Source organism: Bos javanicus, chromosome 10 (assembly GCF_032452875.1).
Source record: "Bos javanicus breed banteng chromosome 10, ARS-OSU_banteng_1.0, whole genome shotgun sequence".
Lineage (NCBI taxonomy): Eukaryota > Metazoa > Chordata > Mammalia > Artiodactyla > Bovidae > Bos > Bos javanicus.
Genome location: NC_083877.1, coordinates 88,618,939 through 88,643,733, shown reverse-complemented (window position 1 = coordinate 88,643,733; position 24,795 = coordinate 88,618,939). Strand labels below are relative to the sequence as shown.

The window sequence follows — 24,795 nt, the reverse complement described above, 5'->3', positions numbered from 1 at the left end:
TGTCTGGCTCTCGGTGAGTGACCATACCATCGTGATTATCTGGGTCATGAAGATCTTTTTTGTACAGTTCTTCTGTGTATTCTTGCCACCTCTTCTTAATATCTTCTGCTTCTGTTAGGTCCATACAATTTCTGTCCTTTATCGAGCCCATCTTTGCATGAAATGTTCCCTTGGGATCTCTAATTTTCTTGAAGAGATCTCTAGTCTTTCCCATTCTGCTGTTTTCCTCTATTTCTTTGCATTGATTGCTGAGGAAGGCTTTCTTATCTCTTCTTGCTATTCTTTGGAATTCTGCATTCAGATGCTTATATCTTTCCTTTTCTCCTTTGCTTTTCACTTCTCTTGTTTTCACAGCTATTTGTAAGGCCTCCCCAGATAGCCATTTTGCTTTTTTGCATTTCTTTTCCATGGGCATGGTCTTGATCCCTGTCTCCTGTACAATGTCACGAACCTCAGACCATAGTTCATCAGGCACTCTATCTATCAGATCTAGGCCCTTAAATCTATTTCTCACTTCCACTGTATAATCATAAGGGATTTGATTTAGGTCATACCTGAATGGTCTAGTGGTTTTCCCTACTTTCTTCAATTTAAGTCTGAATTTGGCAATAAGGAGTTCATGGTCTGAGCCACAGTCAGCTCCTGGTCTTGTTTTTGCTGACTGTATAGAGCTTCTCCATTTTTGGCTGCAAAGAATATAATCAATCTGATTTCGGTGTTGACCATCTGGTGATGTCCATGTATAGAGTCTTCTCTTGTGTTGTTGGAAGAGGGTGTTTGTTATGACCAGTGCATTTTCTTTGCAAAACTCTATTAGTCTTTGCCCTGCTTCATTCCGTACTCCAAGGCCAAATTTGCCTGTTACTCCAGGTGTTTCTTGACTTCCTACTTTTGCATTCCAGTCCCCTATAATGAAAAGGACATCTCTTTTGGGTGTTAGTTCTAAAAGGTCTTGTAGGTCTTCATAGAACCGTTCAACTTCAGCCTCTTCAGCATTACTGGTTGGGGCATAGACTTGGATTACTGTGATACTGAATGGTTTGCCTTGGAAACGAACAAAGACCATTCTGTCCTTTTTGAGATTGCATCCAAGTACTGCATTTCGGACTCTTTTGTTGACCATGATGGCTACTCCATTTCTTCTGAGGGATTCCTGCCCACAGTAGTCGAAATAATGGTCATCTGAGTTAAATTCACCCATTCCAGTCCATTTCAGTTCGCTGATTCCAAGAACGTCGACACTCACTCTTGCCATTTCCTGTTTGACCACTTCCAATTTGCCTTGACTCATGGACCTGACATTCCAGGTTCCTATGCAATTTTGCTCTTTACAGCATCGGACCTTGTTTCTATCACCAGTCACATCCACAACTGGGTATTGTCTTTGCTTTGGCTTCATCCCTTCATTCTTTCTGGAGTTATTTCTCCACTGATCTCCAGTAGCATATTGGGCACCTACTGACCTGGGGAGTTCCTCTTTCAGTATCCTATCATTTTGCCTTTTCATACTGTTCATGGGGTTCTCAAGGCAAGAATACTGGTTTGCCATTCCCTTCTCCAGTGGACCACATTCTGTCAGATCTCTCCGCCATGACCCACCCGTCTTGGGTGGCCCCACAGGGCATGGCTTAGTTTCATTGAGTTAGACAAGGCTGTGGTTCTAGTGTGATTAGACTGACTAGTTTTCTGTGATTATGGTTTCAGTGTGTCTGCCCTCTGATGCCCTCTCGCAACACCTACTGTCTTACTTGGGTTTCTCTTACCTTGGACATGGGGTATCTCTTCATGGCTGCTCCAGCAAAGTGCAGCGGCTGCTCCTTACCTTATGCAAGAAATCTTTGTATAACCCAAATTACAACTATTTTCCCCTATGTTTCCTTCTAAAAGTGTTCAATTTTCACATTTTACATTTGGTTGTGTGATCTAGTTGGAAGCCGTTTTTCTACGTGGTGTGACATATGGATCAAAGTTCAATTTTGCACATGAATATCTAACTGTTCCAGCACTGTTTGTTGAAAAGACAAACCTTTCTACACTGAATTGCCTTTTCACCATTGAAAAAAAACTCACTGTTCATATTATGTGTGGGTCTATTTCTGGATCGTTTAATCTGTTCCATAGATTATTTTGTCTATATTTACACCAATACCATGCTATTCTGATTACTATACATTTATAGTAAGTCTTGAAATCAGATAGTTTTAGTCCTCAACTTTGTTCTCCTTTTTCAGTGTTATTTTCTAGAATTGACTCTAAAACCCTCTGCATTCTTATATAAACTTGAGAATCAGCCTGTCAATTTCTATTTTAAAAGCCCGCTGGGATTTTGATTGGGATAGTTATGAATCTAAGCTCCAGGAGTTGGTGATGGACAGGGAAGCCTGGTGTGCTGCAGTCCATGGGATCACAAAGAGTCACACACAACTGAGCGACTGAACTGAACTGAAATATATTTGGGGAAAATAGACATCTTAACAATACTGAGTCTTCCAACCCATGAACATGATTGCTGTTGTTCCGTCGCTAAGTGGTGTCTGACTCTTTGCAACCCCTTGGACTTGCAGCATGCCAGGCTTCTCTGTCCTATATCATGAACACAATGTATTTCTCTATTTCTCTCTAATTTCTCTCAGCAATGCTTAGATTCATATATATCATTTCAGGAATTCCTCCTAAGTAAATAATCTAGGACATAGGCAAAAACCCTATGAACAGAGACATTCAGCACAGTGCCAATTATACTAGAAAAACATATATGTAAATAGATGCTGACGCTGAAACTCCAGTATTTTGGTCACCTAATGCAAACAGCTGACTCACTGGAAAAGTCCCTGATGCTGGGAATGACTGAGGGCAGAAAGAGAAGAGGGTATCAGAGGATGAGATGGCTGGATGGCATCACCGATGCAATGGACATGAACTTGGTAAACTTTAGGAAATGGTGAGGGATGGAGGGGGGGTTGTTGCCTGGCATGCTGCAATCCATGGGGTCACAAAGAGCTGGACACAACTGGGCAACTAAACAACAATAATAAATAGATGCATCCTAAAAGCAGAAAAAGGGTTTATTATAGAACAGTCACACAGTTCAGTATTAAGCAGCCATTTTAACAGAAGATCATGAAGATTATTGTAACAACATGGAAAATGCTAAAGAGAGCAGGCAAATGACAGGAAAGAGACAGAAAGCATATCATAATCATAATAAGTGTGAGTTGGTGAAATTATATTTTTTTCTTAAATCTGTACATTTCTGGTGGGCTACAGTCCACGGGGTCGCAAAGAGTCGGACACGACTGAGCGACTTCACTTTCACTTTCACTGCTTTAATAATTTTTTCTATTTTTAATTGATCTATAATTCACACAGCATAAATTTCACCATTTTAAAATATACAGTTCTGTGGGTTTTACTATATTCACTTAAGTAGTGTAACTATTAATATCATCACTAATTCCAGAACATATAAATTGTTTTATTTTTAAAACTCTTATTATATTTTAGTCACACTTTATATAAATATCTATCTTGAGTCTTTGAAATAAAAGTCTGTCTTCATTCAATTTGTCAGTACCCATTAATAGCTGATAAAGGTTGTGAGTGCCCAGTATGTATGAGTTTCCTATTATGTTTTACTAACACTCAAGTTCAATGAATAATTTCATATTAAAATGAGAATCACACAAGATGCCAAACGACTTGTCAGCACAATGAAAGTACAAATAGGTCCCTGATTTATAATTTTCACATACTCTATAATCATTAGCTTCATTTCAATTGTTGATTCACTATATCAGCATAGGATAGAAGCTGCTGGGAAACAAAACCTTGTTCATCACACACTCTGTAATAATGGCTGGTCCTCGGCAGTAAATGCACAATCCTTTCCAGCACTCACATCATCTCACCTGGTCCAGGTAAGAGCCTCAGGTAGGTATCATCATTCTCTACATTGCACAGGTGTGGGAACTTCCACTGCTCAAAGGAAGGTAAGGGCCTTGCTAGGGTTACTCAGCCAGTAAATGGGAGATCCAGGGTTTGAGTCATGGCCTTCTGACTCCAAAACCCATCGCTTTCTGCTAGACTTTGCTGCCCCTCTAAACACTGTTAAACATTCTTCACGAATGAGAAGGAAAAGGTCCAGATGTCCAGCGCCTGCTATGGGCCCTCAAAGCTGCCCTCCTGTATGTATGCTCATAACACCCCCACTCCTACCCTCAGTGATTTCCCACACCCGGCAGGTCTGGGGCCCCAGGAGTCATCCCAGTAAGCCAGCTATTACCAAGATGAGGAAGAAACCCATGAGTACACAGGGGCCTGGAAAACACCAGTCACACAAACCGCAATCAGGGAGCCACTGGAAGCAGGACACAAGGCAGGCCCCGGAGGCATAACAGGTCTCACTGCAGACACTGGACGAGACCACAGGACTTGCAGCCCCGGGAGGCAGGCCACAAAGGGGCAGGACTCTGGCCCCGGTGGCAACAGGGACACAGCCTTCAACAGAAGTGAAAGTGCTAGTCACTCAGCCGTTTCCGACTCTTTGTGATCCTACGGACTATATAGCCCACCAGGCTCCTCTGTTCGTGGAATTCTCCAGGCAAGCATACTGGAGTGGGTAGCCATTCCCTTCTCCGGGGGAGCTTCCCAAACCAGGGATCAAACCCGGGTCTCCCACGTTGCAGGCAGATTCTTCACTGTCTGCCACCAGACGGTAATCCTCCAAAAGTCCCCACTGTCCTTGGTATGAAATCCACACTCCTACCAGGCCCATCACGATGCGACCCAGGTGTCCTCCGGGTCATCTCTTACCTTCCCACTCCCTCCCCCTCCCCAACCACAGGGGTCAGTTCTGCACCAGCCCCTGCCCCCTGCCCCCCCGCCAAGCCTTTGCACAGGCAGCTTCACAACCTCACCACCCCTCTCTCTCACCTGTCAAAACCCTTTTCAGCCTGGATCCTGGCCTCAGTCCCCTCACGTCTTCCTAGCTCCAGCCCAGCCCGTGCTCCCGTCCTCCCTGTCTCCTCTCCCAGATGCAGCTGCTGCCCACCAGCCCAGAACCAACAGCAGCAACCAGGGCTTCATCTCCAGCGAGCCTCCCCATCCTCTGATTTTCTGAACCTCCTTTGGAAAAAAAACAAAACTAAGCTCCTGAGTGGGCTGCAGCTCTGGGTACGACCACCTGCTCTGGGGCCAAACTACGGAAAGCAGGAAGATGCCGCAGACTCGGCCAGGTTGCAGCCACGCTTGGCTGTGATCCAAGGTGAAAGGCCCAGGGCAACAGAGCTTCCGAATGTCACGGACGATGATGTGACCATCCTCCAGTGGGGATGGCCCCCTTCCCACAGCCCCCATCCCCTCATTCCTCTGTAGGGAACGGACGGGCAGATCCTAAGAAGGACTCCATTTGAGCATCCAGGGCAGCAGCTTTTCCTGCACAGCCAAGGACTGGAATCACCAATGACTCGCTCAGCAGAAGCCACATGCCCATCACAACACCCAGAGAGACACCCCACTGTTGCGGCCCCCCACTTTCCACTCCAAGAGGAGCCACCAAGCGCTGCTTCCACGAGGAACTGAGCATGCTACCAAGAGGTGAAATTGAACAAGGCAGTGGGCAGACAATTGTCCTAGAGGATGTCGCCCCAGGCCAGACATCTGGGATGATCACGGACCCTGCCTGGCTCTCAAGGCCTCCCTGGGTCCCCTCAAGGTCACCCACAGGGACCACTGACAAGGGTCTGTATGGCTGGACAAAGACATAAAGAGGACCCCAGAGCAATTTCTGGGTCTGGACTCTGCCAGAGCCCTGCTTTCTAAGCCCACAGGACAGGCTGGCCTGAGGGGGAGGGGGCTGGCACAGCTGGGCACTGATGTACAGTCTACAAACTAGGTTGGCACTTGGGGGGCACATACTGGCTCAGGGGAGCAGGGGTGGTCTGGGGAGATGCTGTCATGATGTTCTGGTCAGAGGAGACACCCAGCAAAACTGGGTCTCACTGAGGCCCCTTTGGCAGGTGGTCCTTAGTGAACCCCACCCGGCCTCCAGGGGTTTGTCATTGCTCCAAACCAAAACAAACTCCTGTGGAGTGTGAAGTGTGACACCCCAAACATGGACATTTATAGACCCAGCACCATCTCACAACTCAGTTGTTAGTACTGTGGGACTTTCCATCACCAATGACAAATTCCAGGAGCACATCAAACACAGAAAATCCCAGAGCATTTAATAGGGAAGGAAGAAAAGCAGGTGTCTGAGGGGCAACTCCACGGGAGACTGCAGAGCGAGCTGACCATGGGGAGGTTTGTGTCCATATCCAGCAATAATCTAGAAGGACGATATAATGAACACTTTAATCCCATTACCAACGCTTATTAATACTTACTGTGTTTCGGCCCTAATCCAAACGCTTTATATGGGCATTATATCTCATTTAATCCCACAACCACCCTATAAGGTAGGCACAATTATTATCTTCTGTTTCAGAGATGAAGAGGCAATGGCTCAGAAAGGTTAAATATCTTGGCCCAGAGCACTCAGCTAAGACCTGAGCCCAGGCAGTGTGGTTGCAAGACCGCCTGCTCTTTAACCACAGTGAAAAGCTTCTCAGGACACCTGGATACTCCAAGTGAAAAGGCTTTGAACCTGGATTCATGGTACCTGGATCCTGGGCCAATTCTGCCCCTAATTTATCGGCCCTACTTAATGTAATCCTGAACAAATCATCTGAAGTTTCAGGATCTCAGCTGGCCCATACACACAAAGACAGGTTGCAGAGAATCAAGAACACACGTGCGGCATACATCCCGCCCCTCTATCACCATGGCACCCATCAGCCTCACTAATCAACCACAACACACTGAGCCCAGGTGAAGACTCACTCATTCTCTACCCTGTACTCAACTACTATGTATCAACTGGAATTGACAGATGAAATGCATTTGCTTTCCCAGAGTTAAGCTTGTTTCTAAGGTGTCTTCTGACTCTAAAAATCTACAACTGTGTTACTGGGGTTATAAAGACAAAACTTTAGCCCCATTCCAAATAGATTTTGTCCTTTCACTTCCATCTTCCTTCTGCAAGATGGACATTATGTTACACGTGGTCTGCTCCACTGTCTCCCCAACCCGCAATGGACGAACTGGACGTGCTGGCCCTCTCTCTCCTCTGTCTCTCTAAGGTAGCCCAATAAAAAGGAGATCTAAGGCCAAAGCCGCTGACATAATAGGATGAAGGGGTGCAGGTTCCTTTGTGCTAAGCATTGTGTTTCCAGAAAGTTCCACTTAAAATACAAATACTCCCTAGAGACAGTAACACGGGAAATCATTATCAGTCACTGACACCTTAGCGTGAGTTTCTGCCTCTTTTTCCAGCTTCAGCAACTAGTCGAGAGCCCAGTTCTGTGGGATGGGATAGATTCCAAACACAGGTTCTGTTTCAGAGAAGGTCATCCTAAAAAGAAAGTTGTGGGAGGGGGCATTTGGGGAGGGGAGCCACTAGAGTGGCTGAGAAAGCTTAATGAATAAAACATGCTACACAGCTGCCAAGGATACTTGCATTTTAATAGGGAACAGTTTGGGGCCAAAAGAATTAATCTCTAATGGTGGAATTACAAGCATCAGCAATGATTTAGGGAGGTAATAAGCAAAGGAAGTTGTTCCAGCACCCCTGAAATCCCAACAAATGAGCTGACGTGAGTGCGCAAGCCCTCAGCAAATAGCAAATACGCTGCAAATTTAAGGGATTAATAATATTATTACTGACAACTTCTGACTCTGCCTGCCAGTGACCAAGCCTGCCACTACAGAGACAAACTCGGATGCTCATGGGAGCCCAGGACACGCACTCTTTGGCCTGGAAAGCATCCATTTGGGAACTTAGTTGCCAGAAAAACTGAAGAGAACCCTTCCCTCCATCTGCCACTTAATCACACACACTGAGAAGATGCATAATTAATTTGTTCTCAACAGTTGCTCTGTGGCTGGAATAGTGAGGGCATTTCTGGAATGGCAATTACAGGCACACACAAAAAACTGTCATGTAACAAGCAGAATAACACATCCATCCAGCCTGCTTCGCTTCCCTTCCCCATCAACCCTGTTCAGGTCATGGACCTGGGTGTGCAACAGGAGTGCGAAGGAACAAAAAACCAAATCCTGAAAGATACAGGGAAGGAAGTCTCACTTTAACCTCAGAAAGGGGAAAAGGTGCAAAGTTCAGGTACAAGGTGAAGATCAATCAGCAGGGCATTTGAGGGACAGCTAAACACACACATGAATTCAATGAAATTAAAGGATTCTTGCTAATTTCATTCATTGTGATAATGACATGAATACATACAAAAATGTCAGTTGTTAGAGATGCCCACTGAAATTATGGGTGAAAAGCCCTGATTTTTATAATTTAAAAGTCTTCAGCAAAATAAATAAATGAAGGAATTATGGCAAACTATTTTAGATCCAGGTGCATAGGGTTCACCATATTATTCTTTTTTTAAATACATCTGAAATTTTTCATACAGAATTTTTGTTTGTGCTTTTGTTTTAAGATTTAAGGCAGATCCCTACCTGTTCCTAACATTTCACTGTAGCCCAGGAGGCTGTGTGTTTTAGACCTGGGCCAGCCTTTCTTGTCTCATTGTGTGCCACATGCCCTGTCATTCACCCTAGTCCAACATGTCAGACTCCTTTGGGGTCCTGGAACAGCCATGCTCATTCCCATCTCAGGACTCTTAGGCTTGCAGCCCCCTTTTCCTAGGGCCAACTTCATGAGCATGTGACCAGTGTTACAGTCAGACTGCACCCCACACTCAAAAGGGCTTCACACCGAGGTTGAACATGAAAGACAGAATAACACCCCCCAACAAAGATGTCCACGACCTAGTCCCTGGAACCTGTGAATATGTTAGCAGCAAAGAAGGATTAAGCCTGCAGAAGAAACTGAGGTCCCTGATCAGCTGACCTTGAGATAGATTAGCTTAGATTATCCAGGTGGGTCTAGTGTAATCACAACGGTTCTTCTAAGTGGAAGAGGGGGGCACAGGAAGAGAAGCAGAGATATGGCAGCATGGGGACCTAGCCAGACACTGCTCGCTTTGAAGATGGAGAAAGAGTGCTTTGAGCCAAGGAATGCAGGTGGCTGATAAAAGCTAGAAAAGACAAGGCAGTGGACTCTCCCCCAAGCTCCCAAAAGGAACACAGCCCTGCTGATGCTGACACACTCATTTTAGTCCAGTGAGAACCAGTTTAGATTTCCAACCTCCAGAACTGTAAAAGAATAAACCTGTGTTATAGGGGCTTCCCTGATAGCTCAGTTGGTAAAGAATCCGCCTGCAATGCAGGAGACCCTGGTCATGCAATGCATGACCTCCTGCAATGCAGGAGACCCTGATCCACTGGAGAAGGGATAGGCTACCATTAAGTTTATAATAATTGGTTACAGCAGCAATTAGGAAACTAATACAGCGTAGCTGTCTTGAAATTCTTAATCTTATCTTTGGATGTGGGTTTTTCAGATAAAGCCAAATGGGAAGATGGAGCAAGCTCACACGCAAGGGTAGGTGGAAGGCCATAATGCAATTAATAAAGTTGATGGAAGTTCACACGCAGCTCACACACAGTCCCATCTCCACAGTGGGTTCTTGGCTGCCCTTTCCCCACCCCAAGCCCAGTACCCTGGCTCCATCTGGCCTCCCTGCCTCCTCCCCACCGTTACAGCTGCTCTCCTCCCAGCAAGGCAACCAGGTCATGTTGGTGGGGGAGGCATACCTTCTTCCGTTGCCCTTTGCGCCCACTGGGGGCCTTGGTATAGACATAAGAAGGGTCAGGGTCACTTCATGCCCAGTTACATTCCTCTTCATCCCAGCGGTGAAAGCACAAAATGAAATGAGAGGTGTCTGGCTTGGCTGACTGGGGCAAGTTGGAATGAGTTGCTTCACTCCTGCACGTATGCTCAAATAGTCATTTTCAGAGTGTAAAATACAGTTGCTGTTTTTTTGAGGGAGTTTTTTGTGATAGGATGACTTAAGGTTACAAAGGACTATGATTTATGTTGGTTACCCTTTAGTTTAACAGATGAGAGTATAACATTTAAATATCTATTTCCCTTTCTCCCCGTAAGTTTTTCTGCATGTTCACAGTGAACTTGAGCTATGGAATGAATTTAAGAACCATGCCTTGAATGAAGTGTAAAAAGATACACAAATTAAAATTTTTTTAAAAGAAGGGTCAAGGTCATACATCTGTCAAGCAGTATCCCTCCACATCCTAGACCAGCATCACCAAGACAAGCTCAGCAGGTGACTCAGCAGAAACTTCTCACTCATGCCCCGTCCACGGCCTGAGCACCTCCCAGCACAGAGGCTGTGAGCTCTTGGGAGTTTCCCATCCACTGTGGGCTGGGGCAGCAGGGCTACGGGAAAGGGAGACTGACTCCCCGCCCAGCCAGAGGCCGGCATGGTCGCTGTGCACTGGGCCCTGTGAATTACATAACCCGCCCTGTCTCTTCCATATTCTCTCAGCTTTTCACATGCTGGTTCTTTCAGCACTTCTCAGTTTCATCTGAAAAAAAAACCCCCATGTCAGAGAGCATTTCCCAAGCCCAGCTTCAGTCACTCTTTATACCATGACCATGTTTTATCTCTTTTAGGGCACTCAGCAAGAGCTGACATTATATTCACTTACCTCCTTGAGTCACTAAAAAGTATTCACCAAGCCTGTTTTATGCCAGGCACTGTTGTTAAGTGCTGAGGGTACAGTGGCAAGAGAAACAGACCGAGTGTCTGCCCCCCTGGACCATGCACTTTTGTGAGTGTCATCAATTGCTAACAATCTGCTATCCCCTCAAGAGCAGACTGTTGTACACCTGGCACCTCACACAGTGCCTGGCACATAGTAAGTGCCCAAAAACATTTGTGCAGGGATGTCCCTGGCGGTCCAGTGGTTAAGACCTCACCTTCCAATGCAGGGGCTGCAGGTTTGATCCCTGGCTGAGCTTCTCTGGTGGCTCAGATGGTAAAGAATCTGCCTGCCAATGCAGGAGACCCAGGTTCGATCCCTGGGTCAGGAAGATCCCCTGGAGAAGGGAGTGGCTAACCACTCCAGCATGGTTGCCTGAAGAACTCCATGGACAGAAAAGTCTGGCAGGTTACAGTCCATGGGGTCACAAAGAGCTGGGCATGACTAAGAGATTTTCACTTTCATACTTTTTCTTGGGAAACTAAGATCCCACATCCCTTGTGGCCAAAAAACCAACACATAAAGCAGAAGCAATTTTGTAACAAAGTCAGTAAAGACTTTTAAAAATGTTCCACATCTCAAATTTTAAAAATCTAAAAAAAAAAAAACCCACACATTTGTTGCACACCTGACCGTATGAGTAATGAGTGGCCCAGGTACTTTGGGCTGTGACTGGGCACAGGATGGAGACATCCTTCTTCATCCTATAGAGGGTGGAGCATAAAGTTACATCCTAAGAGCAAGAAATTGGAGGGAAGGAGAGGCCTGGAGACAGACTGGGGGTGGGAGAAGGACAGTGCCCCATTCCCGAAGCGTGTGGCCTTCAATCAGCCTCACATATGTCCCGCCATTATCTGTCAACAGTTTATTTGTATATTTAAGAGAAGTTATTCCACTAATTGGACATATGTCTCACGGTTCTACAAGGAAAAGTCTATTAAAAAGTCTTGCTGTAACAGGCAAGAGCTTTGAGGGTAGTTTTATTCAGGAACAGGAAGGGAGTTGAGTGGATTTTAATTTGGTAGAAAATAGCTGCTTGGGGCCAAGACAGTGAGAAGCAGGAAATCAAGAACAGGCTATTAGATTATTAGTGTTGTTAACAAGCGCCTCCATCACCCGTACAGCTGCAGAATGCCTTCCATCAACTTTATTAGCTGTATTATGGCCTTCCATCTACCCCTGCTATTCCAGCGATCCCCATTTTGGAGAGACGTGGCCACTGAGGCAAGAAAAACGCATCTCACCCAAGCCAAGATGAGTGTGGCCTCAGCCCCTGAAGCCTCCCAAGCACATCAAGGGGCGAGAATTTCAGAGTCTGAGATGAACAGCCCAGGGGGTTTCAGGAGAAATGATGGAGGACTTGGAGGATGGGAGCGAGGCAGAGGCAAAACCCTGGACTGTCAAACTCCCTGAAACAGCAAGTTCACCCACACCTTGGCTGCTGGCTGAGAGGAAGCCTGGAAGCTCATCCGGTACAGGAGAGAGCGCCAGGGAGTCGAGCGGTTAGAGGCACAGGCTTGGGAGCCACACTGCCGGCGATTAAATTCAAGACCCTACCCTGGGGACTTCCCTGGTGGCCCAGGGGCTAAGAGTCTGCGCTCCCCACGCAGGGGGCCCAGGTTTGACTCCTGGTTGAGGAGCTAGATCCCGCACACCACAACTAAGGAATGTGCATGCCACAATGAAAGATCCTGAATGCCACAGTGAAGACCTGGGGCAGCCAAAACAAATAAAAAACTTCAAAAAAAAAAAAAAAAGACCCTCTTAGTGGGTTGAATGATGGCACCCAAAATATATGCCCACGTCCTAACCCCCAGAACCTCTGACTGTGACGTTCAGTGGACAAAAGGGTCTTTGCAGGTGTGATTCAGTTCAGAATCTTAAAATGAGATCTTCCTGGATTGCCCAGATAGGCCCTAAGTCCAATGACAAGTGTCCTCAGAAGAAAAGAGAAGACGGAGGCAGAGACTGGAGCGATGCAGCCACAGGAAGGCCTGGAGCCAGCAGCAGCAGCAGGAAGGAGCCCCCAGGGAGGCCTGGCCCTGACGGCACCTTGTCCTCACAGTTCCGGCCTCCGGAACCGTCAAAGAACGACTTCTGTTGGCCACCTCCGTGGTGGCCATTTGTCATGGCAACCACAGGAAACTAGTACACCTGCTTCCTAGCTGTGGGGCCTGGGACAAGTCACCCAATCTGTGCTTCAGTCTGTCCATCTGTAAAGGAAGGGTGAGAACAACAGGATCCGCCTCGGGGTCCTTGTGAAGTTATAACACAAAGAGAGCTCTTGGCACAATGCCTGTCCCGTGGTGTTCGGTCAACGTAAACACTTGCTCTTAGCATCAGAAGCCACCTGGGGAACCCATTTTGAAAAATGGGTTCTCCAGGCCTCACTCCAAAATCATTGAAAACAAATTCTAGACTATAGGGTCTAAGAGTCTATACTTTCAAGGCTCCCCGGGTACCTCTGATTATCTGCCAGGTTAGGAACCATCTGTGAGCTGTCACATTCCCCCTCAACGGAGTCTCTGCTGTTTCCAGGAAGCTGTCCTTCTGCATGCTGATTTCACAGCTGTACTAAACTACCCATTCCAGCACTCAACCACCTTCACAGTAAGAAGGTCCAGCTTTTGCCAAATTCCCCATCATGTAGCTTCACCCCATTTCCCTGTTGAGGTAGAAACAGCTTGGTCAGACCGAAAGCACCCAGTCCAGGGTGAGAAAGGAAACTCCAGGGAGACTTTCAGTGGAAAAAGCAATCAGCAGTGAGAAGCCCAGCCACAGTTAGTCTGGGAAGGACTCTGAGAGGAAGAAAGAGAGGCTGAAGTTGGGGCTTCTCCAGCTCCGCCCCATTTGCTGTTCAGTCGCTCAGTCGTGTCCAACTCTTCGCAACCCCATGGACTGCAGCACGCCAGGCTTCCCCATCCTTCACTATCTCCTGGAGTTTGCTCGAACTCATGACTGTTGAGTCGGTGATGCCATCCCACCATCTCATCCTCTGTCACCCGCTTCTCCTCCTGCCCTCAATCTTTTCCAGCATCAGGGTCTTTTCCAATGAGCCAACTCTTCGTATTAGTGGCCAAAGCACTGGAGCTTCAGCATCAGTCCTTCAATGATTATTCAGGGTTAATTTCCTTTAGGATTGATTGATCTCCTTGTTGTCCAAGGGACTCAAGAGTCTTCACCAGCACCGCAGTTTGAAAGCACCAGTTCTCAGTGTGGTCATGGGAAAGCATCCCATCCAAGGTGAAAAAGGAAACTGCAGGGAGGTTTTCTGAGGAAAAAGCCATCAGCAGTGAGAAGCCCAGCTGTGGTTAATCTGAGAGGGACTCTGATATGAGCAAAGACGGGCTGAAGCTGGGGTTTCTCTGGCTCCTGCCCCATCAGCACACCATCTCTGGGGAGCAGGGCCCTCTGCCCTCCACCAGCTCCCCCACAGAACCAGGGGGCAGGGGCAGTTGGAGAGCAGCTTGGGGCAGCATCCCCGAGGATCAAGGCAGCCCGTGTAGGCAAGGATGCTGCAGACACTGTACACGAGGAATTGGCTAATGATGATGATCGTGCTGATCAGAGTGGAGAGATGCCCTCGCGCAGGCAATGGCCTCCTGTCACCAAAAGCCAAGGGCTTATTTTGTTTCATTTCAGCTGTGGCCTTTGGAAAGAGATCACTGCTTCTGAGCAGCAGGAACAAACACCATCCCATCAGGCAGCTTACAGCCCGAAGCAGCCCTAACAGATAGACCAGGTGAGCTGTGGGGAGAGAAAAGCTAGAAAGAGAGCAGCCAAGCCCAGCAGGGGAAAGACCAAGGCAATGGTGGGGCAAGCCAGAGTTTGGCCCAGCATCTGCTACAGGTGGTGAAGCCTGTGTTTTCCCAAGTGTGACCTGGTTACCAGGGATGGTGTGCAAAAAAGTGGCACAAGAGGCGATCTGGGGTGGTACCCAGAGCACCAGAAAAACAAATCTTATTTGCATATGCATTAGACCCACAGAAAGAACGCTAGTCTATCAAATCTGTGATTTCACAGATATGTTTGCTTAGAACAAAACCAAATAAAGGAAAAAAGAGTCAATAAAATGCAAAAGGTCATACCAATACATGAATAGTGGGATATAAAGTGAGTGGGAATGATAACCAGTGAATTCAAGACAGTGCTTGCTGCTGGTTATACAGAAAGGAGGCTGGAATCAGGGAAGAAGTACTTAGGAGTCTACAGTTGTATGGGTAAGGTATCACTTCTGAAATTAAGCAGAGAGTGTAAGGGTGGTCACTAAATTATTTTATATCTTTTTTAGGTCCTATATTTCACTCGTTTTAAAAAGATAAGAGGCATGCAGACATGGCAAAATGGGTACTGTTTCTGGCCATGGTCCATAAGTCACTGAGAAGTTTAGGGCAACCAAGAAGACAACTTGGCATTTGCATGAGCTGCCTGGGAACTACAGAAAAGCCACGCAGTGGGCCCAATCTCCAGGGGAAGCACAAAGCATGCCACATTCTCCCCCAGGTCCCCCACTAATGGGAATGGACCCCCAAAAGGCTTTCTGCAGCTCACACCAAGGCCCAACAGCCTCCTGCTGTGGAATTCTCTCTGAATCAGAAAGACGCTAGGGTCAGGGCCACTGCAGAAAGTCATGGAGGTTTGCAAGGCAGTACTCAGAAAGGTTTGCGTATATTGAAAAGGAGGTGCTAGATTCAATAGCAGACTCTGGTCTCCCTACACCACAGACCTGGTCCTCAGATGACCCAACCAGAGCAAATTAAATGCAGCTCATGCTCCTGCAGAAATTATCACAAACTCTGAGAAAGCCAGTCATCAAGGCAGCAAGGATTCAATTTCCCTCCCACTCTGAGCAGCACACTCTGAGGCAAAATATTCCATGATGACAAACGAAAGCAGCAAAAGGAGTCTGCAGGACAGAGTCCATGAAAACTCACTGAAAAGCATCCACGCCAGGTTGACAGACACCAAACGTGCCATGGAACAGTGGCACCATTAGAAAAGGCAACCGCGGAGGAGGCAATCCAGGCAGGTACCCCCAGCCCCAGCTGGGTTAGCAGCCCCTCCCAGGCAGGGCTCCTGCCCCCAACCTCTTGGCTAGGAGTTAGCTGCTGTACGGGGCCAGAGCTACAATGAAAACACACTGATCTTCTGCAACTGGAGACTTCATGCCTGCTCCCCCAACCAGGCTGTGGGCAACTGAAGGGCAGAGGTTAAGCCTTATTTCCCTTTAGATCCTCTGAGCCTGAGCCTGACACAGCGCCTGGCACAGAGCAGGCTCGGTTAATGCCGGTTAAAGTAACAGGTGGACGGAAGAATGGTGAAGGCATGCACTGGTTTGACCAGGACAGTCCCAAGTTTCAGAGAATATTCCTAAAGAGCTAGATGCTGCCACAGTTCCCCTCGCACAGCAAGAAGATCTTTAAAATGCTTATTGAATTATCACACCCTCACCAAGCTGAGAATGTGAAGTGAAGTCAAAGTCGCTCAATCGTGTCACTCAATCAGTCGCTCTTTGCGACCCCATGGACTCTACAACTCATGGAATTCTCCAGGCCAGAATACTGGAGTGGGTAGCTGTTCCCTTCTCCAAAGCTGAGAATGTGGTTATCCTCAAAACCAGCAGTTGTTCAGCAGCTCAAGAGTTGAAACACTTTCCCAAAACCAAAGAACTAGCATCTACTGATTCCTCTGGAGGGTCTACACTCCCCTCCATTGGGGAATGCAAACCTCCCAATATTTGTTGAATTAACAGCTCTTTGGTTGGTGGATTAAATAAGTAAAGGGATCCCAGGGAGAAAGCTATCGCCCTTGTCTCTCCTCTGTTTCCCAAGCCCACCCCAGGCAGAACCACAGCTTCGGGGCTCCCACTAGGGGAGAAGCCACACAGACATCTTTGGCTCTACTTTTTATCCAACTTGGTGCTTTCCCTGAGGTTGCAAGTGGATAAAAAGGGAGACAACCAAGTATAGAGGGCAAAGAACCTGGGACTCGGCAAGATCTGGATGTCCAAGAGCAAGTCCAGGATCTGCCACACACCTGCATGGTCCTGAAGAAAGCACAGCCTGCCTCTGAGTCTCCAGTCCCACATCTGTACATTGGAGCCTTGAGTGGGCTGATGCCAAAGATGTCTTTCAATGGATCGAGTATAAACAGCCATCGCCTTACCTGAGACACTTATTCCGCTCCTCTGACCAATAACCACTAGTCAGAAGTGGAGTCCATTTCCCCCCCAAATACCTCACCGTACGCCATAGTTCTAAAGGTTGACAAAGTATGACTCCTTCCCCTAAAATGTAGAATTCAGTAATGCGGAAACTGCCATCCCATATTCCAGCCAGAAGCAGCCTGTGTCCCTAAACAGTCAGGTGTGAAGGTTAACAGGGCTCAACGGGCAGCAAGGGGTCTTACAGCAAATGTACAGCTGCCTCCCCTTTTGAGGGTAAGAGCGCGGGTGAAGCTCCTGTCCTCAAGTTTCAGGACCCGGAGGGAGCTCCCCAGAGGTGTAAGCTCCTCTCTCTCCCTTCTCTCGCCCTCCCTGTGGAAGGAGCAATCATCAACCGGATTGGTGAGTTTGGCTCACCTCTTCCTCTCTCCTCCCTTTTGGGATCTGGAACTGTGTCCACCAGCCCCTCTCTGCCCTAAGAGGCAGGACCCCACTTGAGAGGCTTGTCCTGCCTCATCTATACCTGGGCAGGTAAGTCTATCAAATTCAGAGGTGAAGCCCACCTGCTCCAACCCAGCATTAATCAGTAATAAAGCTGACATTCCTGTTCTCCACCTGGCAGAGCCCTGCATCTCCTTGGATCTGCTTCTCAGGCCAAGAGGAAAAGAATATTTACATCACTACCTCCTAAGCTCAAATACTTATTAACAACTATAGTAATTAATATGACACACACACACCGAGGACGTGAAGTATCCCAGGAAGCAAACCACAGGAGCCCAGTGACCAGCTCCGTAACAAGAAATTGAATTCAGCTAAAAAGATTCTCAGTCACAAGAGCAATCAAGGTCCCCTCCTGATATTAGGACTCTGATCAAGGAAGGAAAAGGCATATCCTATCCCTCTCACTCTCCTGCTCTTCCCACTCCAAATACACACACACACACAGATCCAGTATGCTTCCCCAAGAATATATCAGGACTCATTAGGCTACAAGGAACAGAAAACTGAACTCAAACCATCTGAAACAAAAAGAGAATTTCCTGGCATAAACAAATGAAAAGTCCAGTGGCCATCTAGCATCAGGCTCAGCTAGATCTCTAGATTCAAATGACATATCTCTCTACAATATTGATTCCATTCACAGATGGGCTTTCACTTCATGGTGGCAAGACAGCTGCCAGCAGCTCTAAGCCAACATCTGATACTCTCAACTAATCCAGCAGAAAAGACAGTATCCCCTGAGGGACACCCTCAAAAGTTCTAGAGCTGACTGATGCTCACTAACCAGAACTGGCTTAGATACTCATCCTGGAATCAGAGGAATGGACTACACCGACAGCCCAAGTCACATGTCCACCCTGAGAGTGGGGGGAACCCCACTCAAACCTCATGGCACGTATATATGAGATAGGGGTGGTTCCCCAAAGGAAAATTTAGATGCTGCTCCCTAAAACGAGGATGACTCCTGCACTGCAAAATTAACATCTGTCCACTACACCCGACCCCTCGGGCAGAATCAAGTCCATGCTGCCTCCTCCAGCCCACTGTCTGGATGTCTGGACCAGCAGTGACTTCTTTGTGCTTTGCTGCTGTTGTTGTTTTAGTCACTAAGTCCTGTCCCACTCTTCGGGACCCCATGGACTGTAGCCCGCCAGGCTCCTCTATCCATGGGATTTTCCAGGTAAGAATCCTGGAGTGGGCTGCCATTTCCTTCTCCAGGGGATCTTCCTGACCCAGGCATCGAGCCCCACGTCACTTGCATGGGCAGGCGGATTCTTTACCACTGAGCCACCTGAGAAGCCCTCTTTGTGCTTTACGCACAAGCAAGTTCACACCCGCCATCTCTGTTTATAAGCATTCTGGGCGTCAGAAGCCTGGTTCTCCAAGGTATCTGGGTCCCGTCCTGTGCCCTTACTGCATAGCAAAGTGCCCCTGCGCCCTAGAAGACACTCCTCCACCCTGGCTCCCACCCGCTCCTGACGCAGAGCTGAGTCACCACGGTGCCCGCCAGCTGAGCACCAACCTTGTATGTGCTTCCCGAAGTCACTGCCAGCCAAGCTCATCTGGCGCCCGCACACTCCGGGACCCAGGGATGCTGGCTTGACAGGTGAGATAATTATGTCTTCCCCTTCACGCACTTCTCTATCATCTCTCAGACCAGAACAGATAAGTGTTCCGATAGAAGGAAACACTCCTGCGGTATTTAGTTGTGCTCTTTCATGCCACCCGGCTCCCCCTTCCTGGGTACACCTCCCGGGGTCCAGCCTGCACCCTGTCATCCGGTGCCAGCCACCACCCGCTGCTGATCTTTCGTCAATTGCCAGGCCGCGCATCCCTTATTGCATCCCCCCAGCTTCTCCTTGACCTGCAGCCTCAATGCTTTCCAGATGCCTGACACACGGAGGCCAGCTGTCTTCAGGACAACCGCTCCCCTGCCCATTCTGCAGATTCCCCAAGGCAGAGGACTTACCCCTGTTTCCATGGCCTAGATTTTCTGTAGAATGTGGCTCTGGTGGGCTCCAAAGCCCATACATAGCACTGCTGAGTTGGAGAAAATGGGGTAAGGGAAAGCAGGTGGCGTTGAGTCTCAGAGACAAGGACTTCGAGATCTTCCAATAAAAGCTAATATTTCATTCATTTGTTCGTCCATTCAACAAACCTTTATTTAGGACCTGCTGTGTCCTGGGTACTGTAACAGGTGCCGCAGATGTTCTCTGTCCTCATGGAACGTACCTTCTAGTAGACATCTGACTGACTTTTGATACCTGTTTTATAGTTATATTTATAAAAAAACTGGCTCAGACACTGTCCATATAATCCTCCGTAAGTGGCAGAGCCACCTGTAGCCCGCAGACAAGGAACATGGCACTCCAAAAGGTTGAAAGACCTTCTTAAAGCACAAGCTCAGGTCTTCTGACTACAAACCTTACTCTTTCTGGGGTGTTTCCCAAGGCAGGGAGCTAGCAGGTTACAGCCTGGCGTTGAAACAGATGTTAACTCAGTTTCAGGCCTCACGGATAGAGGTAGAAGCTGCAAAAAAAAAGAAAGACCCAGTCCCTGATCTAAGGGAATTTATGGTCTAAAGAGAGAGAAAGACACATAACCACCTATCGTGTATACAGAAACAAAGATAGAGTGATTAAATCCAAATAGGAAGATATCTCTGGAAAGATATCCAGGAAGCAATGATCACCTCCAGGCACGAAAACTGGGTACCTGAGAAACGGGGAGAGGAGGATCATTTTGTATGTTCAAATATTATATATTTCGAATTGTGTACCACTGAATTTACTTCCCATTTAACGACACTTTGAGGATGCAATCAGCCAAATTTCTCAGGATAAATGATCTGGCTTCTTCAACAAGCAAATAGTTTCTCAGAAAAGGAGGGAGGGAACATATTATGGACTTGAAAATATATAGAAAACATCAATCAAACGTAATATATTCACTTTGGGTGGATACAGGTTTAATCAACTTAAAAAAGAAATTTTGGGGGACAACGAGGAAGATTTGAATATAGACTAGCTATTAGAGGTATTAAAAAATTATCATCAATTTTGTTAGGTATGATGAAAGCTGAGCACCAAAGAATTAATGCTTTTGAACTGTGGTGTTGAAGAAAACTCTTGAGAGTCCCTTGGACAGCAAGGAGATCCAACCAGTCCATCCTAAAGGAAATCAGTCCTGAATATTCACTGGAAGGACTGATGCTGAAGCTGAAACTCCAATACTTTGGCCACTTGATGTGAAGAGCTGACTCACTGGAAAAGATTCTGGTGCTGGGAAAGATTGAAGGCAGAAGGAGAAGGGGACGACCGAGGATGAGATGGTTAGATGGAATCACCAACTCAATGGACATGAGTTCTAGTAGCCTCCAGGAGTTGGTGATGGACAGGAAGGCCTGGCATGCTACAGTCCATGGGGTCACAAAGAGTCAGACACAACTGAGTGACTGAATCATCATGTTCCTATAGTTAAGGTGTTTTTTAAGGTCCTTATCTATTACAGATAGACACTGAAGTTTTTACAAATAATATGATGCTGGAGATTTGCTTTTAAGTATTTCAGCAAAAAATAGTAACGAATGAAGTAAATGAAGGAATTAATAAAGGGGACAGCAGATAAAACAAGACTGGCAAAATGCTGACAATTCCTGAAGCTGGATTAACAGTTCCACAGGGGTTCATACTACTCTACCCTTTTGGATGGTTGAAATTTTCATAATGAAAAGTTTAAATAAAAATTTTAAAAGTAATTATTCCAGCCAGCTAGGATGACTAAGGAGGAAAGCATCACAGAGGCAAGGTGTCTGCGCTGAGTCCCGAAGGATAATGAGGAATTTTCTAACGGGCAGAGGGCCTTCCAGGCTGAGCCAAGATACACAGATCTATCACACACCTCTCTCTGTCTATCACACACCTCTCTCTGGAAGAACCGAAGGTATCTATCATGCTCAGTCGCTCAGTCATATCTGACTCTGCAACTCTCTAGACTCTGATCCACTAGGCTCCTCTGTTCATGGGATTCTCCAGGCAAGAATACTGGAGTGGGTTGCCATTTCCTCTTGCAGGGGATCTTTGCGACCCAGGGATCCAACCTGCATCTCTTGTGTCTCCGGCATTGGTAGGAGGATTCTTTACCACTGTGCCTCCTGGGAAGCCCAAAGATATCTCTACTTGACCCCAAACTCAACTTACATCCCACACAAGTGCCCTCTTGCTTAATCCCCTAACTTTCTGGGACATGTAGGCAGAGCACCAAAATCAACTACCGTTTTCCAAATGAGACCGGAGTGTGTGGTCGACAGCGCCACTCAGAGGCCTAGAGCAGGGGTAGCCTTCAGAGGACAGGAAAGCAATTAACCTCAGTTTTGCCTGACGAGGCAGTTTGAAAGCCAGCTGAGTTATCAGGGACAGCCTGCCTTCTGCCCTCCTGAGTCATCGCAGACACTTGCGTTCCCCGGGAACACACACCGGCCTCCCCAACAGCACCTTTTAGATTTATAACCTTAGAACCAGGGGGTCCAGCCTCATGGCAGCCTGGCAGCCCACCCCCTGGGCGTTAAAACAGCTCCCCTCCTTCCTCCCAAGCCACCTGCCTCAATCCCCACCCCGTCCCCTGCCCACCTCCAGCTGCACGCCAGAAGCTTGCTGGCTTTGCAGTCATCTCTGGACTTATCTGGCCTGGCTCAGATGGGTCCCACGGGTCCTTACCTTGGATCGAAGCTGCAGGTATTCCTCTGAGCCATAGGGGACACTCCTCAGGGATGTAAGATAGTCATAACTGATCACAGCTGTCTGTGAACCAAGAAAAAGGAAGGCTTAGCACCAGACATCAAATATTACTCCACTATCCAAGGCCCACATCTACAGTCCCCTGACACAGGTGGCATGTCCAGAGAAGCAATCCTATCTTGTAGAGCCCCTGCCCCCAGATTTTGGTCTAGCTGGTTTCTCCCTATCAGTCAAGGCTCTGCACAAATACCACCCCTGCACAGACCCTCAATCTAAAGAGACCCCCACCCACTGGGAACTCCCAATTATTTATCATGACAAACCGCCATCCAAGGTTGCCTTGCTCATTGGTTTCCTTGTATATGGACAGTCTCCACTTCACTAGAAATTAAGCTCTATAAGCACAAAGGCATATCCTTCCTATTCATCATCGTATCCCCGCCATCTTTCACAGTGCCAAGCGCACAGGTGAGTGCTCAACAAATACTAGTTAGATGAATGCTGTTGGATAAACTTATCCCATCTCTCTGTATCACAAATAAACACCATTTCATATTTATGTTTGCTCTAACAGCATAAGTTTTAAATCTAGGTCCCTTGGTCAAAACTCCATAAGAGGTTCCCTTATGTTTGATGAATCAGAAAGTTACAGGCTCCCAGGGATCTCAGGTACAGAGGAGCCTTGAGGGTTGCTGAGCCCAAACCTTCCTTTTTAGAATTCAGCAACTGAGGCCCTTAGAAATTAAGGGGCTTAACAAGGCTGGTATTAAGAAGAGTCCTTTGTCTATATTCCCAAATCCATTCCTTTGTCTATACTCCCAAAGTTTCATTCCATTCCATATATACTTACTGAATACCAACCACTAGCAAGACGTGGCCTGAGTGGTCCACAAGGATAATTAAGACCAGAGCCCTGCGTTATGCTCAGTGAAATAAGTCAGACAGAGAAAGACAAATAGTCAATGATATCACTTAAATGTGGAATCGAATGATATCGCTTAAATGTGGAATCCAAAAAATACAACAAGCTAGAGAATATAAAAAAAGAAGCAGACTCACAGATATAGAGAACAAACTTGATGGTGTGGTCACTCACCTAGAGCCAGACATACTGGAGTGTGAAATCAAGTGGGCCTTCAGAAGCATTACTATGAACAAAGCTAGTGGAGATGATGGAATTCCAACTGAGCTATTTCAAATACTAAAAGATGATGTTGTCAAAGTGCTGCACTCAATATGCCAGAAACTTTGGAAAACTCAGCAGTGGCCACAGGACTGGAAAAGCTAAGTTTTCATTTCAATCCCAAAGAACAGCAATGCCAAAGAATGCTCAAACTATCATACAATTGTGCTCATTTCACATGATCACACAGTAATGCTCAAAACCCTTCAAGCTAGACTTTAGCAGTACATGAACAGAGAACTTCCAGATATACAAGCTGGATTTAGAAAAGGTAGAAGAACCAGAGGTCAAATTGCCAACATCCATTGGATCATAGAGAAAGCAAGGTAATTTCAGAAAAACATCTATTTCTGTTTCACTGACTATGCTAAAGCCTTTGACTGTGTGGGTCACAACAAACTGTGGAAAATTCTTAAAGAGATGGAATACCAGACCACTTTATTGTCTCCTGAGACCCCTTATGCAGGTCAAGAAGCAATAGTTAGAACCAGACATGGAACAATGGATCGGTTCAAAATTGGGAAAGGAGTATGTCAAGGCTGTATATTGTCACCCTGTTAATTTAATTTCTATGCAGAGTACATCATGCGAAATGCTGGGCTAGATGAATCCCAAACTGGAAACAAGATTGAAAGGAGAAATATCAACAACCTCAGCTATGCAGATGATACCACTCTAATGGCAGAAAGTGAAGAGGAACTAAAGAGCCTCTTGATGAGGGTCAAAGAGGAGAATGAAAAAGTTGGCTTAAAACTCAACATTCAAAAATTGAAGATCATGACATCTGGTCCCCTCACTTCATGGCAAATAGAAAGGGAAAAAATGGAAGCAATTTTTTTGGAGCCCTAGATTTTATTTTTGGGGGGCTCCAAAATCACTGCAAATGGTGACTGCAGCCATGAAATTAAAAGACGCTTCCTTCTTGGAAGAAAAGCTATGACCAACCTAGACATATTAAAAGGTAGAGATACATTACTTTGCCAACAAAGGTCCATCTAGTCAAAGCTATGGTTTTTCCAGTAGTCATGGACAGGGGTGAGAACTGGACCACAAAGAAGGCTGAGCACCAGTGTTGAAGAACACTCTTGAGAGTCCCTTGGACTGCAAGGAGATCCAACCAGTCCATCCTAAAGGAAACAAGTCCTGAATATTCATTGGAAGGACTGATGCTGAAGCTCCAACACTTTGGCCACCTGATGCAAAGAGCTGATTCATTGGAAAAAAACTCTGATGCAGGAAATACTGAGGGCAGGAGGAGAAGGGGACGACAGAGGATGAGATGGTTGGATGGCATCCCCAATTCAACGGGCATGAGGTTGAGCAAACTCTGGGAGATAGTGAAGGACAGGGAAGCCTGGTGTCCTGCAGTCCACGGGACTGCAAAGAGCGGGACACAACTTGGTGACCAAACAATAGCAGTGGGGAGAGGGAAATAGGGAAGGGCAGAATTGGGGAAGGGGATTAACATGTAC

The 24,795-nt window shown here is 46.8% G+C and overlaps 1 protein-coding gene across 2 annotated transcripts in view; it reads right to left on the bottom strand.

The window, feature by feature from the left end:
* ADCK1 (aarF domain containing kinase 1) overlaps positions 1-24,795 on the bottom strand; it is a 132,213-nt gene that overhangs the window by 88,530 nt on the left and 18,888 nt on the right. For both annotated transcript variants that reach the window (XM_061429590.1, XM_061429591.1), the window contains one exon: positions 22,120-22,203. In XM_061429590.1, coding sequence (XP_061285574.1) covers positions 22,120-22,203 — 84 coding nt within the window. The remainder of the gene's footprint in view (positions 1-22,119; positions 22,204-24,795) is intronic.